Source organism: Phoenix dactylifera, chromosome 10 (assembly GCF_051530095.1).
Source record: "Phoenix dactylifera cultivar Ajwa chromosome 10, Ajwa_hap1_PhDact_Kaust_v1.1, whole genome shotgun sequence".
NCBI classification, from domain to species: Eukaryota; Viridiplantae; Streptophyta; class Magnoliopsida; order Arecales; family Arecaceae; genus Phoenix; species Phoenix dactylifera.
In genome coordinates, this window is record NC_143199.1 from 30,881,790 (window position 1) to 30,897,899 (window position 16,110).

Sequence of the window (16,110 nt, forward strand, 5' to 3'; positions counted from 1 at the left end):
CATTGTCAAGCTTTTTAATTAAGCTCTCTCTCTCTCTCTAATGCTCAGGTCAGCTGCTTTCCCAGAGTTTTTTATAAGAAAGAGAAAAGCTATAACTAGGGGCCCATAATTATTACCAAAAATTTTCTTTACAAATGACTGACCATGCGCAATATAAATATTTGCGCAATTCATGAAATTTCTGTAGTTTATATGTGGGGTTTGGTTAAAGCAAATATTTAGTAATCCATTTAGCCTTGGAGCGTTCTTCTTTGCATGCCAAGATACAGATAAGACAAAATAATAAATTAATCATAACTTTAGATAGATGTGAGCGTGTAAAGATATATTAATAAGTTAATCATAAGTTTAGATGGATGAGAACAACTATTGAAAAGGCTATGCACCAAGTTGTCTATATAAATTTCATTGCTCCACTTTTTAGATGCGTATATGGCCGGTCAAATTAGCTGTATTCATGAACTCTATGAAACACCCACTTGACTTTGGATATTATTTCTAAGGGTCTGATGTTTTGTTATTCCAAGAGATAAGGTGATAATGTTTTCTGAGAAGATGCGCACTCCATGAACCATCAGAGGAAACTTTTCTCTACTCCCTGACCCATCATTCGCGACAAAAAAGTATTTGCACGTACACACAAACAGGAAACAAACAAATGAATCACAAATCCAAGTTATCATTGTAGATCTTTTTCCTATCTCTTTCTTTTTTTTGATTTTTTTTTTTTTTGAGAATGGAAGATGTTAGAATATTTTTGGAATCACCGTAAAAACGTGCATATTATTTTTCTTTATTAGCTTAATTTTGTATCAATCAATATTATTTTTTTATTAGTATAATTTTGTTAAAATAATTTTAAGAATCACATAACAATTTGTATCAGTAAGTATTATTTTTTTATGCATGATGTTATATCAGTCTATATTATTCTTTTATATTATATACAAGTATATATAACTTCTGAAATGTACCGAATATGACAGAACCTGCAAATATTTTAACAAAATAGAGATCGAGGGTTGGGAAGAATGATAGGCTGACATACAGATCAAAACAAAAGATGCTCACGTTTCTATGCAACAATAATTTGATGCGAGATATTAATAATTCACACAAGATAGTTCCCTATAAACATGGCATGCATTATTTATCTAGATAGTATCATGTTAATTATGGGTTGGACTTGTATGATGACTCTTCGAATCATATTATTATGCGAGTAATGCAAACAAAACTAATCTCATTATTTAAATTGTGCTTAATTTAAATATTTGATGATGCCAAGCTCATCCTAAATATTTCTTGGAATTTTGTTGCTGACTCCCAACACCATGATAGCTACACCATAAATGAGCGTAATGGCTAGGTTCAGCTCGAGCCACGAGGGCTTAAATCAAATCTTTTTAACATTTTGCCGCTTGTAGGACCTCAGAAAGTTTTTGCGAGAGTAAGGGGTGGAAGAGTAATAATTCACCACATTCGAAATTCCTTATTGGGTGGCCCGTGACAACCATGCACCCATTCTTGATCCCGAAGGGATTAAATAGCTTGGGGTAACTTTTTTGGAGCCGAACAACCTTAAAAACCCCTCCCCTCCCTACCTTGGCATGAAATAAAAAACGAACCCTCTCCCAGTCCCCAGCCACGCTTTCTTCCTCCACCCCGCTCCCTCAAAATCCCCGCTCCAAGAATTGCTTCTCTTCCTTCGCCGGACCGAAGCCGAAGCCATCGTGATCTCCTTCGAGAGCCATCGCATCGAGAGCTGCAGATAGAAATCGTAATCTCTCTCTGTCTCTCTCTCTCTCTCTCTCTGTGTCTTTCTGTCAGCCTGTGGATGTGAAGATAGTGATTGCTGTAGCAGATGCTAGGGTTTTGATTTGGAAATTTTGTGTGCTGGGGGTAAAGGAACTGTCACTTCGATTCCATTGTTTTCTTGGGACTTTCTTATGCGAGGGAGCGTGGGAAAACGATTCTTACTTGGTTCTTGAGAGGTTTAGACTGTTCTTTAACGGACCCTTGGGGAATATGGGAACGGGAGGACGTCTTCTAGTTGAGATTGATGGATCTGAATGTATTCTTGTGATTCCTTTTTTTTTTTTATATAGTTATTTAAAAGCTTCTTAGGAGGATTTTAGGAACGGGGTAAATTTAGAGGTTAAGCTGGCAAGATTTCTTGGTCATATATAAAGTCGACTAAAATTATTTAAACAAGATTCCTCGGTTATTAGTTCACTGTTGGGAAATTGTTGTTATTTTTTTTCTGGGAGAGTAGATTTTTCTTGTTCCTCCTGAACCATGGCTATGAATTGGTTCATTATTGGAGACACCAATCATTGGCTGAGTTTCAATTTGGCATTTGCCCCGGACTAAAATAGACGTCCGGGATATTCATTAATAGTCCCCTTTCAGATGTTTTTTATGCCTCTTTTTTTCATATTGTATGGTTTTTGTAGTTAAATCCGTCTTGCTGTTTCTTGAAGACCAAACGGATGCTGAACTTGAACAATTTTGGGTTCCTTTGTTAGTTGATGACAAGAATGGTGAGTATGAGGATAATAATGTAGCAGTGTATTTTGAGCAGTATGTCTTGCAAGTAATCTGCTCATAAAAAGCAAAATAGACAGTTTATTTGATTCTTTCTTTCAGTTTCATAGTGTTATATGCTTGTATCATGCCAATGGAAAAGTAGGGCTGGTAAATCAGGGGTTGGTGTAAGCATTCTTGAAGATCTATATATTTTTAAGATACTGTAATAGCATAGGCTTCTTGGTGGTTCAGCTTGATGCCAATGCCAACCTGTGGTGGCTGGTGAGTATCTAAGCAACAGAACAATTTTTATTTTCAAGAAAATATTATACCACCCTGCAAGAAACCAAAACTTGAAGGTGCAATCTGTTTTGGAATAAACTTTTGAACTTTGACAAATAACTCCTTTTCATATAATCAAATAACAACAGAAATTCTGGACCAAAAAAGGGTACCAATATGTTGTTTGACTGTGATAGGAATGACAAAAATCATACTTGTAAGAGGGTGGTGCAATATGTATTGCACCAAAATTTTCTTTGACTGCTCAGAGCTCAACTGAGAAATCATTGTGAGAATGCAATTTTAATTTTGGATGCATAGCACCATTGCTTCATTTTTCTTTTAGCTGGTGTACTGTGATGCAGTCTTTGATATCATTTCTTTTCTTTCTTTTAAACTAGTGCGGATGCTCGAAGTTTAGATTCTACCAAGGAACGAATTCTTTGAGACAGTATGCATGTCAGCCCCTGGGGCGCTTGCTGATGCTGTGGAAGCGTCCTCTTGTTCAGGAAGTGCTAGGCTGTCCCATGACACTAGTTGTGTTAGCAACAAAGAGTACTTGCTCAGTTTTGCCAATGGACAGGATGTTCGTTCTTCCACCGCACAGATTGGTTTTCCAGTTGGTGAGCTTGTACTTCCAAATGGGGATAAGTATTCTGGAACACTGTTGGGCAATATGCCAGAGGGGTCAGGAAAATACACTTGGTCAGATGGTTTCATATATGAGGGTGAATGGAAAAGAGGGATGAGACATGGGCATGGGAAGATCACATGGCCTTCAGGAGCTGTTTATGAGGGAGAATTTTCGGGCGGTTACATGCATGGTACTGGCACATATGTTGGCCCAGATAATCTGACCTACAAGGGACGGTGGAAGTTAAATCTCAAACATGGCCTGGGATATGAAACATATCCAAATGGAGATGTCTTTGAAGGTTCCTGGATTCAGGGAGTGGTAGAAGGGCCTGGTAAGTATGTCTGGGCCAATGAAAACATCTATGTTGGCAACATGAAAAGAGGAAAAATGTCAGGGAAGGGAACTCTTACTTGGAAAAATGGCGACAAGTATGAAGGCAATTGGCTGGATGGCATGATTCATGGATTTGGAGTCTACACCTGGAATGACGGTGGCTGCTATGTTGGAACATGGACCAGGGGTTTGAAGGATGGAAAAGGAGCATTTTATCCAAAAGGATGCAAAATTCCAGCTGTACAGGAGCTTTATATCAATGCTTTAAGAACGCGAGGGATGTTGTTAGATTTGAAAAGGCAAAACCATGGGCAACGTATCCTTCATTCTTCTTCTATTGACATGGGAAACATGAAGGTCAGCGAGACCAAGGACTCAGGTAGTGGCTTATCTGGTATTCTTCCTAAAGGAAACCTAGTAAGTTTTGGGCAATCTTGCTCCCAAAGAGTGTCTCTGGAAAGGCGCTGGAGTCTCGAGGTTGCGATTGAAAAAGTTATTGGACATGATACGTCTGGAGAATCTGTTTTAGAAAATGATGAGAAGGTGGTAGATACAAATGTTCCAATCTTGGAGCGGGAATACGTGCAAGGTGTATTAATCAGTGAAATAGTAACCAACAGTGACTATCCAATGTTATCTAAAAAAGCAAAAAGACGTCAAAAAAAACTGGCAAGAGACATAAAACAGCCTGGAGAGACAATAATTAAGGGCCATAGAAGTTATGATCTAATGCTTAGTTTGCAGCTTGGAATCAGGCAATATTCTCTCTTCTGACCTTGCCTGTTTTAAAATACTGCACCTTTTTTTCTTTATTTATTTACATTCTTTCTGCATTACTTTATATCTTTCTCTCTTTCTCACCATTTGTATTGTAGGGATTGTATGTTGCATTGTTTGTTGACGAAATTCCTCTTGGGCTGACACACAAGTGATTATTGGATAGGTTTCTGCTGGTTACTGAGCATTGTTATATGATATTTTGCACATTTGATTTGCTTAAATTTTGTCGAACTCTTTGTGGTACTTTTATTTGTGAACTGCGACAAATTAAAGCTATTGCAGATAATAGGTAAATATAAACCAATTCTTAGTTGTTCCTTTGTCCACCAGATTACTTACTCTAGCATCCCGCCTGAAGAAGAAAGAAGCATACTTGGAAAAAGAAAATTGATCCTTGAGTAGGTGATGTTCTATAGACTCTAGAGCAAGGTCGGCGGAACCGTCCTGAACCGGGCTGTTCCGGCTGACTCGAGCCGTTTCGGCCGACTCGAGCCGTTTCGGCCGACTCGAGCCTCACCAAACTACTGGTGGCTCACCGGTACGGTTTCGGACGCCGGTGGAGGGCCGTGGGAGGGCGGCAGTGGCTGTGGTGGACGAGGCTGCGGCCAGTTCCACGATTATTTCTGCCACCCTTCACCAGCCTCTCTCCCCCTTCTCTCTCTCTCCCATGGTACCAATAATCTCTCTTGGCACAGGTCCGACACTGCTCGTACCGAGTCATCCCACTGGAGAACTGGTACGGTGCCCAGTATCGGTTTCTTCGACCTTTCTCTAGAGAAACACAATAATTTTCAGTGCTTGTTTGACACTAGAATAAGATGTCCATTTTGTGCGTAAAGAGTATGTAACATCATGGATGATGTTTTAGAAAGAAAAAAATTAAAGTAATGGGAAAGATGGTAGAAAAAAGTAGGAAGAATACTGTATGCATCAGTTAAAGGCACGTTTGTTGTTATAAGCATTTTACATGTAGCCGCTACTCCTAATGGTATGTTTCTGCTACATCTTGTAAACACAATTTGAAAAACCATTGTCTTATTAGTTATTACCACCTTGATGAGTCAGTGATAGCATGTTTTTATTTGTATTACAGTCATGTTCTGATTTTTTTTGATGAAACAATAACAAATTGGAGCTGGAAATCCTGTATTCGAGGTCAATTTCCTTTATTAACATGCATCATAACTTGATCTAAAGAATCAAAGCAAATTAACATGACCTCGAAGATAAGAAACTGAAAGTTTTGTTCTAACATAAAGGAATGTCATTCTTAATTTTGTTTCAGTTTGTTGTCGTGATTTCTATGTCTTGAGAAAACTGGAGAAGAAAAGATTCAATAGATAGGATTCCAATATGGGGTTCAATTATCACGTATCATCAAAAACATCACATGTAGCCTCCATAATTTCAGATGAATTGAATTGTAACGGAATCATTTATTTTGTTATGAAGCTGATATTGACCATGAATGAGAATGATTTTTATTGGAGAATGAATTGAATTTGGACAATGAATTGAATATTGATAAAAAAGGATGGCCCAATGAACGAGGCTCCTGCCAGTGCGGGTTTGGGGATGGTTAGATGTATGCCCTAGGGTGTGATGAGGCTGTTTCTGTATTTTAAACACGTGACAACCGTGTGACAATAGGGCAATCTTAACATTGCACTAAGGCTTGCCCTTAATTAATTAAATATTAATGTAAAATAAAATAAACATAAGGACATAAATATAATATAGAATTGGATTAAAAAAATGCTATAAAAAATGATACAAATATAAGAGTGAAGAAATAAGACGTGCTGGTTCACAGTTGTGGTCAAATCAATTTGATGTTGATGGATCCTGTACTAAGAGGGTAATTGTCTAGGATAAAGATCTGAAGACCCAATATGATTTTCTATAGAAATGCAAAGGAGGCTGAAACGATCTCTCACCTTGATTTTGGGTTCAAATCAAATGGAAAAGGTTATCCCCTGATTTGTGCTTAAAAGGTTATCCATATTGTTGACTGATCCTAATTCTAGACCTATTGGAGTTGGTTTTAGGTGCTTTTGGCAGCTAGTGGTGAAGTTTGGAGGATAGTACTGCTTTTTAGCCACAGTTCTTGCAAACTTTCTTCCATCTATCAGTTGGCTACAATAGTCTCGATGATGCCTGTCAAAATTCATGTGGTGTTGGGTTGGATTGCGGTCATCTTCTGATGGATGAAAGCAGCAACTAATATTCGGGTTGTGAAATCTTATGTGGATAATTGCATAACTTTTAGTTTGAGATTCACATTTAATGATGAGTGGGTTAACCACTGTTTACCACAATCCCAAGAAGATGCTTCATGACTATGATCCAGAGATGTCCTTGTAAATTGGGAGCAAATGCTATGATAATATAGTTTTGCATCAGTTCACTAAATGGTTGCAAACATGTGATACATAGTAACGTCAAACTGTAAGCCCTGTGATGTGAATTTGGAAATAATATGACTAATGGATTGCATAAAAACAAACATGTAATGCATTAATATAGAACTGATTATGCATTAATATTATCAGTGTGATTTATTTACTTGTAGAAAGCAGGTCAAACAATCGAACTTAACAAATATGTGTCTAAATTTATTGAGTTTTTTTAATTCTTCTCAATCTTTTCAGTTTGAATGTACTCAAACTTCCAGGAGTCATACATTGCAGTTCTAGATGTCTTGTTGGATCTCCAACAACTTCTCATGGTCTTTAAGTTTTACAATTTTAATATTTAGGTTGTTCTTACAACTTCTTAGATGACAAATGAATGGGAATGTAGGGCTTACAGAAATCTAGTTTAATGTAGTATTCTGATATCACGTGGATACTCATCATATCATATGATATGAAATTCTTCCGCATGATATTCAGTTTCTGAATTTGTCACCATGTGCTACTTAAGCATTCACATACTCCTCCTGCCTTCCCTCAATCAAGGAAACATTTTGCTTATAGTTTTGCTTGCAGGAGATTATTAGAAGACACTATGATTTTTTTTTTTCCCCTTTTCACTGTGATCCTCATGATCAACATTGTCATGAGTATCATTATAATTATCATCACTTTTATCTTCATAACTTCAATTATTGTTGATAATGAGATACTGATTAATGGAGACGTCAGTATGAAAGTCACAGACATCGGCTTATTAAATATGATACTATCTTTAGAAGGTTTCCTTGGCTAAATGGGCCTGTAAGCTTTCAAAAGTCATTACGTTTAAATTCACTGTTGTTTTTCTTGGTGCTCATGTTGCTAATTTTGGTGAGGAATGTTGGCTTATCTATATTGATTCTATCCTTAGATTGGTTGTTTGATTTTATGTATTAATATGCTTGTCAAGTGCTTGCTTCACAAATAGAAGTATTTGTACGATCCCAATCTCATGTTTAAAAAAGTTCACAATTTTTCTAGTATTGTTTATCATTAAGAAGTCCTACAAGATATATTGGCAATTTCTTTTGATTAAAAGCAGAAGATATGAAGATATACCTCAAGATATCTTGCCTATGTTACTGGAAATTTCCAGAAGACTGACACTCAGTATATCTTATTTTAATTCCCAGGTATACTGTAGGAAAAATTACCCCAATACAAAGGCGTGAAGTTCGTGCATCAGATTTTGGTCCTAGAGCTAGCTTTTGGATGAATTTTCCTAAAGTAGGGTCGCAGCTGACACCTCCTCATCATGCAGAAGATTTTAAATGGAAAGACTACTGTCCAATGGTTTTCAGGTTTGTAAGGAACTGCAGTCAACACCTTTTTCTGTTTGTTTATTCTGTTAGGATGTTTATTATTAACTACTTTCAAGGGGCTATCACCATTTTGTTCGCTAGTTGTATTTACTAACATCTGTATTTTTCTTTGTGTTTTCTTATATAAACTACTTTCTTATATCTGTGGCTATGCTAATTGCTTGGTATCTAAGTGTAAAAGTGTTCATTAGAAGTTATGATTGTTTTTGACCTTCCAATGTTTTTAGTGCATTAATGTCTTTCCTATTTATATTGTTATCTCTTGTTAGTTTTTGTTGCAGTTTGACTATTGAAATCTTAACCAATCACTTCATAAAAAGTGCATTTTTAAGAATAATTTTCAAGTTCCCTCACATAATATGTTCAACCACTCTGCTCAATTGCAGAGCATGTTATTTGTGTGTGTGTGTGTGTGTGTGTGTGAGAGAGAGAGAGAGAGAGAGAGAGAGAGAGAGAGAGAGAGAGAGAGAGAGAGAGAAACTAAAGTAACAAATAACTCTAATGGAGAATCCTGCTCCAATCGCCTCCCCCCCCCCCCAACCAAATAAATAAATAAATAAATAAATCAAGTTTTAGGCTGAACCTAGTAAGTCCACAGACTATTTTGTCAGGGTTGATTGCTAGTTACCCTTCACCTTGAAAGAAGATTTCACATCCTTTTTGCAAATGTTTCTGGCCTTTCTGTTAATTTCAGACCATATGTCTGGGTTTTCCTTAAATGAACTTTTATGGGCTTTTATTGCATATGTGCATATGACGAACCTGTATTAGTTTGTTGGTCCTTTATCACGAACATCCTAATTAATATATTGGCAATCATCTATCTGTAGTGTTTATGTGAAGCCTGTATTATTTATTGCAAACACAGTATGCAAGGAAAATTCTATTTTATGGGGCAAGTGGATGTGCCTGATCTGCCTCTCTGCTTATCTCTTGTGTCTTAACGCCCAGATGCCCATGCGTAAGCACAGGGCAGTCAAAGACAGGAAAAAGTGGGCAAGCAGTTTGTGAGTGCGCCTATCGGAACTATAGTATTGTCTGTAGTCTGTACTATAAAGCATGTCACTGGAACTATGTGAGCATTAAAGTCTTTTGATCTGAACTGGTTCTAGCAGCCAGTCTTGAATGAGATAGCATCAGTGTACAGCTAAGTTTTATACTTAGATGTTAGTTATGTGACTCCAACAAACAACTAATACCGGGGTGGTTGGTTTGCTTGTTTACATATAAAATATTTGTGCCAGCACCCCGTTAGCAGATATGTCGGATTTCATATTAAGTTTTTCATCTAGAAAAAGGCCACAAGATCCATGCAGTTCTGACCTGGCTGACTCACTTGAAATTAGCTAGTTAATGCAGTTCAACTGGTTCTAGGAACAAAGCTTCCCTCGTCAAGCATATTTCTAGCTGGTCGAAAACAGAGCTGACCTCATTCAGCAGGCTGGTTTGGTCAGGCTTTTCTCACACTGCTTTGAAACAGATTTATTTTCTTATGTACTTATGTTTGGTGCATCTTCATTTCTGGAGGCATATAGTGGTGTATGTTTGAATATGATTGTACTAGACAAACGTGTCTTAACATAAGGTTTATTTGTATATATTTCTTTCATCTTTTGATTGCAGAAACTTGAGGGAGATGTTTAAGATAGATGCTGCAGATTATATGATGTCCATTTGTGGAAATGCAGCACTTAGAGAACTTTCTTCTCCTGGGAAGAGTGGTAGTGTCTTTTTTCTTTCTCAAGATGACCGGTTCATGATCAAGACACTCCGCAAATCTGAAGTACAGGTGCTTGTCTCCTCAAATATCATATAGATCTATATGTAGTAGGTGGACAATAGTTAAAAGTGGAATTTATTTCAAAGGAAAATCTGATTCCATGCTATTATAAGATACAAAAGCATCAATCTGTTTTGTATATACCTACTGTTATATTTTGTATGATGAAGTTATTATTCGAAAAACATACTTGGTGTATGAGAACTATGTTTCTGAATCTATGTATTCAGATTTCAGCCTTTCGGTGCCTGTCAGCTAAAAGCAAACCTAGTCAACCTTTTAGTTGTCAAATGAGTGTTGATCATGTTATGATGACAGTTATTTCAGAGATATGATCATTACTTTGGAGGATGGCCACCATATTTGTGATAATCTTAAACTTTTGCTGCAATAAAGACTGGCATCCCAAATTTTTGATTTCCCAAATTTTTGATTTCCCAAATTTATCATCTCTTCTGGATATCCAGGATTCTGTTCAATCCAGTTCAATATTATTATGTAATATACAGAAAATTAACTTGTTTTATTTGCTCTTAGTGCTAGTCTAATTGAAGGGAGACTGATATGCTTGATTTTATGCATCTTTTTTCCTCTCTTATGGTGATGCATAGCCTGGAATTTAGTTTTACAAATATTATTTGTTAGATAGAATATCCACTTCTATATATGTATGCTGATCCTTTATAATATTTGCTTCCTGGAAATGTTCTGTTCTTTGGTCAATTTGTCAGTTATCAACTCACTAGATGCATAGCCTGGAATTTAGTTTTACAAATATTATTTGTTAGATGTATCCACTTCTATATATGTGTACTGATCCTTTATCATATTTGCTTCCTGGAAATATTCTGTTCTTTGGTCAATTTGTCAGTTTTACAACTCACTAGCACATAAGCATATAGCTTTCGGATGATATTTTTGCGTGATTAGATTATTCAGAATCATGAACAATCTGAAGTTACTAATAGTTTATAATTGTGTAGGTTCTTTTGCAGATGCTTCCAAACTATTTCCATCACGTGCGTACATATGAGAATACACTCATAACTAAATTTTTTGGTCTCCACAGGGTGAAACCTTCCAGTGGGCAAAAGGTAATCCCTATGCTCAGTAAAATGTGCCTTAGGTACTCTAGTTGGTTTTAGAAGTAAGTTTGGCACATTATTGCCGCACTCTTGGAGGTTTGCCTTTCATATCTTAATAGTGATGTCATTCTTTATGGAGCATCAATGTTGCATTCGCAGAGTTAAAGCAGCTTTTCATTCTTTATTCTTTCTAAATGGCAGTTCCGGTTCGTAGTAATGGGAAACATGTTTTGCACAGAATTGAGAATTCATCGAAGATTTGATTTGAAAGGGTCATCCCTGGGACGCTCTGCAGACAAAATTGAAATTGATGAGAATACAACACTAAAAGATTTGGATCTAAACTACTGCTTCTATTTGGAACCTTCTTGGCGGGATGCTTTACTGAAGTAAGAAATGTTCTTAGAAGCATTATTATACTTTCAATATAAAGTCATTCATGCCCGTTATACTAATCTCCTTCTTTCTTGGGATGCTAAAACTATGTTACATTGGCTCCAAGAAAATAAGGGTAATGTGCTTTCTGCTTAGTTCTTTTCCTTAGTATGATGTATGGTTCCCATATAACACAACCAGAATCTTTTTGAAGATGTTTCTGTGTTCAAAGTTTAGTAGCTTTTTAATTGTATTATTATTCATCTTATGTTTGCTTTTATTATCATAATATGCATGCATAATTGCATCTAGATAAACTCGAGTAGAAATAATGAAATTGGTATCTAGCCTTATAATTATCTATATGGGGAACATTTTTGGATTTTAGATTTAAAATAAAAGGTGCTTTCCTGAAATATGATTAAGAACATCCGAATCATCCTCCCCACGACATAGTTGATGCAAAGCAGAAATTTGAGATAAGGAATAGGAGAAAGGTTTTCTTTTTTTTTGGGGGGTTGGGGGGGGGGGGGGGGGGGGAGGGGGTGGATGGTAGGGGAGGGAATGGTTTTAGATTCACTGATAACAGAAATGTATATTTTACTTTGCTTTTTTCTGTGCAGTACAATCTATTATGTGCTATTGAACAATATGTGTCTCTCACATGTTCATGCCCCACCTTTCAGATTTTTATTGGCAAAACTGTATGACTGGATGACTCTTTTTTTCTTTGATTTTTTAATGATGTTTCCTTTTTTTTGTCAAGGATGTGGCACTCTTATTGCAATGAGATAAGCAACTTCTTAGTATGTTACAGATAGTGGCCTGACAATATGATAGTCAAAGCAACTGTACTTTCTGTGCTTATGAAAGACAACGTCGTGCTAGTCGAATAATATTCTTGTTATTACAAATTAATGGTGTAAAATTAAAAATAATATATTCTCGTATTCAAAGGTGCCCATGGATCCATGTGACATTTTGGAGTCAGTGCCTGCAATGGCTTGATATTCAACCTGTGTTCAAGCGGCAACCATTATTTGCTTTTTTAATTTGCCACGAGAAAATCGATTCAGCTTCTTCCAAATAGCTCTAATAATTGCAAGTAACAGAATACATAAACTGGCCAAACGAAAGTTATATGTTTACGAGAAGCCCTATTAATAAGGGTCTGCTTATTTGATACATCTAAGTTACAGATTGTGGAAACTTATTCAGGAACATGTTACTCTTCATGATTTGAATGTTATGTTGAGCAGCAACTTTCTAGCACCTGTTCTTCTAGGCTTCTAGAACCGGGATATGTCTGCCTAGTATTTGGTGTTTTCTTCAATTAAATGCAGTGCCAATAGCACATTAATTGTATGTAAAATTTTAGCATGCCATTATTGAGTGCAAGATTTTGGCATTTCATTTGGATGGTATTCCTATTGTTTTTAAATATTTTAATTGAATTATAGTTTCGTAGAACCTTCAGATGTTTGTCGTACTCTTATCAATTTCTCCTGCAGGCAGATTGAGATTGATAGCAAATTTTTGGAAACACAACACATAATGGATTACAGCCTATTGTTAGGTGTCCATTATCGGGCTCCCCAGCACTTGCAATCACGTGCATCCCATCATCGAAGTGTGACTGCAGACAGATTAACTGTCCTTTCAGTGGAAGGTGATGGCATCAAAATTTCTTGTAGAATTAGTTTTTCTGCCTTTATTGTTCTTATTTGTGAAGAAAAAGCTACTAAACTACCAGGAAAATAAGGTTCTTGCTTTTGAGTTGGGGTGAAGCGCTTCTTTTCTAGGATGAAAAACTTAGATGAAGAAAAACTGGTGTATTTCTTTGAGAGAAAATAGGCGTAATAGAAACTGAAAATTAAGTGATTTTTTTGTAGAGTTGCTAAATATTTCCAATCGAAAGACCTGTAATTTCGAGTTAACAGGAAGAGTTCCCCAAAACAGTCCAGTTTATATTATGCTTTAATAATAGGACAATCAATTATTTAATCTAGTGCTTAATGGGACCCACCTATGCTATCTACCTGGATTTCTTTTCCTGATATATGCACAATTTACTTCATAATGGTTTTTCATACTTGACTCTGTTTATCAAGTCTTATCAACATGCGTGCTTTGTTGGAACTGAAGAGATAAAGAGACATATATCAGGTCACGGAATATTTCAAAGATGCTTATATTTAGGGAATCTAAGAATTGTTTTGAAACCTTCACTGAGGTGAAAAACACCTAACTTTAAACTTGGAAGGTTGTGATAGCCATTGACTACTTGCTCAAAATATGGTATTTCTGTTAGAAGATTTCAGATATTATTTTCTAAACTGCTCGCCAATATCACAAACTGGCTCAAAATAAAATCTGGAAATTAGTTCCATGTTATATTGGATTCTAATATGCAGAGAGGTTAACACTATTCCTAAACTACCAGATTGCTGAAGCTTCATGTATAATGTCCACACTGTGTATTAGTGTTTTCTAATTTTCTGCTTTTTTTTTTGCCCAATGATGATGACAAAGTATCTCTCATATAGCAATTGTTCATGATGCATTTGCATATAAACATAGATGTTAGTCTTCACTTGTAGTATGCTTTTCTTTAATCTATTACTATGCCGCTTCCAATTTCTGGACATGTTTGAGATTGAAAAATGGAGTTTTCTGGCTCTAGGATCATCTTAAATCTATTTTTGGTTCTTGAATCCATGTATTCCTAGAAAACAAAAGGATTTTCTGTATCCTAGAGAATAGTGATCCTTCTAGTGCTAGAGGTTACTGATACTTTTAATCATTTGCTTTATTGTGCAAGTTGTTAATGGTGATAGCCAGGTCATCATCATGTAAAATGCCAAATATAATATTACTAAAAGCCGTCTGGTATCTATTGCTTGTGTCAATATGCATAGGTCTCTTGCTAAAAGCCTTGAATCACTTTGCTTGGGAAGTGATTATAAGTTTCTTCAATTATTATTCAATTTCAGATGTCCAAGAGGATGAGATTTTTAGCTACCCGCAGGGCCTTGTTTTGGTTCCACACGGGAGTGATGAAAACAGTGTTGTTGTGGGTCCTCATATCAGAGGCAGCCGTTTAAGAGCATCAGCCGCTGGTTTTGAGGAAGTGGATCTGCTGCTTCCAGGCACAGCAAGGTGAGCTGTTTTATTCGCAATGTTTTTTAGCAACCCTCTCGAGCAGCTTGGCGCATCCATACCGTGCAATGCTTTCCATGAGAAGCATAACCCAAAGGCCACAGGCCTTGTGCACTAGGATTAGTTTGTGATATGATGGTTGTCCTCAATATTTCATATTCGACAGCCTTATTTTAAATGTTACTTTGCCCAGGCTACAGATCCAGCTCGGGGTTAACATGCCTGCTAGAGCGGAGCATAGTCCAGCAGAAGATAAAACCCAGCTCCATGAAGAAGTGTACGATGTGGTTCTCTACTTGGGGATAATTGACATTTTGCAGGAATATAACATGACCAAGAAGATAGAACATGCTTACAAATCCATTCAATTTGATTCCCTTTCCATCTCAGTGGTGGATCCTGAATTCTACTCGCAGCGATTTTTAAGGTTTATTCAGACAGTTTTCCCCGAAAATCCCTAGCTTGTCAAAAGTTGCATCTATTTTTGGCAAAATCCTTATGATCGGCTGGCTGGCCTAGATTATGTGCATAGTGAAACAGTGCATTGTATATTAGCTGATGTAAATATTTTTGCAGAAAATCAAGTTAAATAATTTATCTTGTTTTTTTATGCAACCAATCCAAGGACCAGAGCTGCCTTTTTGTGCATGCTGTTAACAATTATAGAAGGTGCAATAAATTTGCGCTGCTGTTTTGCTTTCTGCTCAAACCAGAAAAGGTACAGGAACCTGAAACAATCGGGAGGTTGACTGTTAAAAACAAACAAGCTACCAACACAGTTATTAGCGTGCAGGCTAGTTAGGGGATTCAGAATGGCAGATTAGTGGAGTGTGCGTACCCGGTCCAATTCATGCACAAGTTTCTGATCAATGCTCAAAATTGTGTTACCTGGAATTACTGAAGCACTTCCCTCAGTGATCTGATAAATACATCATTTCAATTTCTGCCCCTACCACTTACTTTAATTTCTATTCCTTGGCGTGGATGCTTAGAAAAAAAAATCACTGGCCGCGGGCAAAATAATTGAAGGTTCTTTCTGTGTTCAAAAAACCAAAAGTGAACTAGATTGAACATGTGGAATTGAACCGTTGTATTTTTTTAGTTGTTCATGAAATCTTTAGAGCTTTTGGTACCAAAGATCTATTTGATTTAAAGAAGAGTCAAAATAAAAACAAGTTAAATAAGTTACGGAAATGCTTACCTTCAACATGAATCTCCATGTGGTAGATCCCACTTTCTCTTGCTAAACTTATGGAAACAGGTCTTGGATTACCAGAGTGATGCAAAAGTTGGCAAAGCTTTGGCAGAACAGACTTTGGACAGAAAATGCTGTTAATCCTGGCATATCCAACTGCTGGAGCAATTCACCAAA

General features: G+C 36.6%; 1 protein-coding gene and 1 long non-coding RNA gene across 4 annotated transcripts; one reads left to right on the forward strand and one right to left on the reverse strand.

The window, feature by feature from the left end:
• Positions 1 to 1,523: 1,523 nt before the first annotated feature.
• On the forward strand, positions 1,524 to 15,357 carry LOC103698868 (phosphatidylinositol 4-phosphate 5-kinase 9-like). Of its 3 annotated transcripts, none has more exons than XM_008780919.6 (9): positions 1,524 to 1,780; positions 3,213 to 4,536; positions 8,151 to 8,318; positions 9,963 to 10,128; positions 11,103 to 11,213; positions 11,406 to 11,593; positions 13,091 to 13,248; positions 14,573 to 14,738; positions 14,932 to 15,357. In XM_008780919.6, exons 2-9 carry the CDS (start codon positions 3,269 to 3,271, stop codon positions 15,197 to 15,199), a joined length of 2,493 nt encoding a protein of 830 aa, XP_008779141.4. In that variant the 5' UTR covers positions 1,524 to 1,780; positions 3,213 to 3,268; the 3' UTR covers positions 15,200 to 15,357. The 3 variants fall into 3 exon arrangements, with proteins under 3 accessions (XP_008779141.4, XP_008779154.4, XP_038971272.3); XM_008780932.6 differs by having other exon boundaries at positions 1,578 to 1,780; positions 11,115 to 11,213; XM_039115344.3 differs by lacking the exon at positions 1,524 to 1,780 and adding an exon at positions 2,462 to 2,543.
• On the reverse strand, positions 15,336 to 16,068 carry LOC148702358 (uncharacterized). Its single transcript, XR_015969499.2, has 3 exons — positions 15,940 to 16,068; positions 15,577 to 15,635; positions 15,336 to 15,466 (listed from the first exon to the last, which is right to left on the reverse strand). It is a non-coding gene; the product is annotated as an uncharacterized LOC148702358 (long non-coding RNA).
• Positions 16,069 to 16,110: the final 42 nt, after the last annotated feature.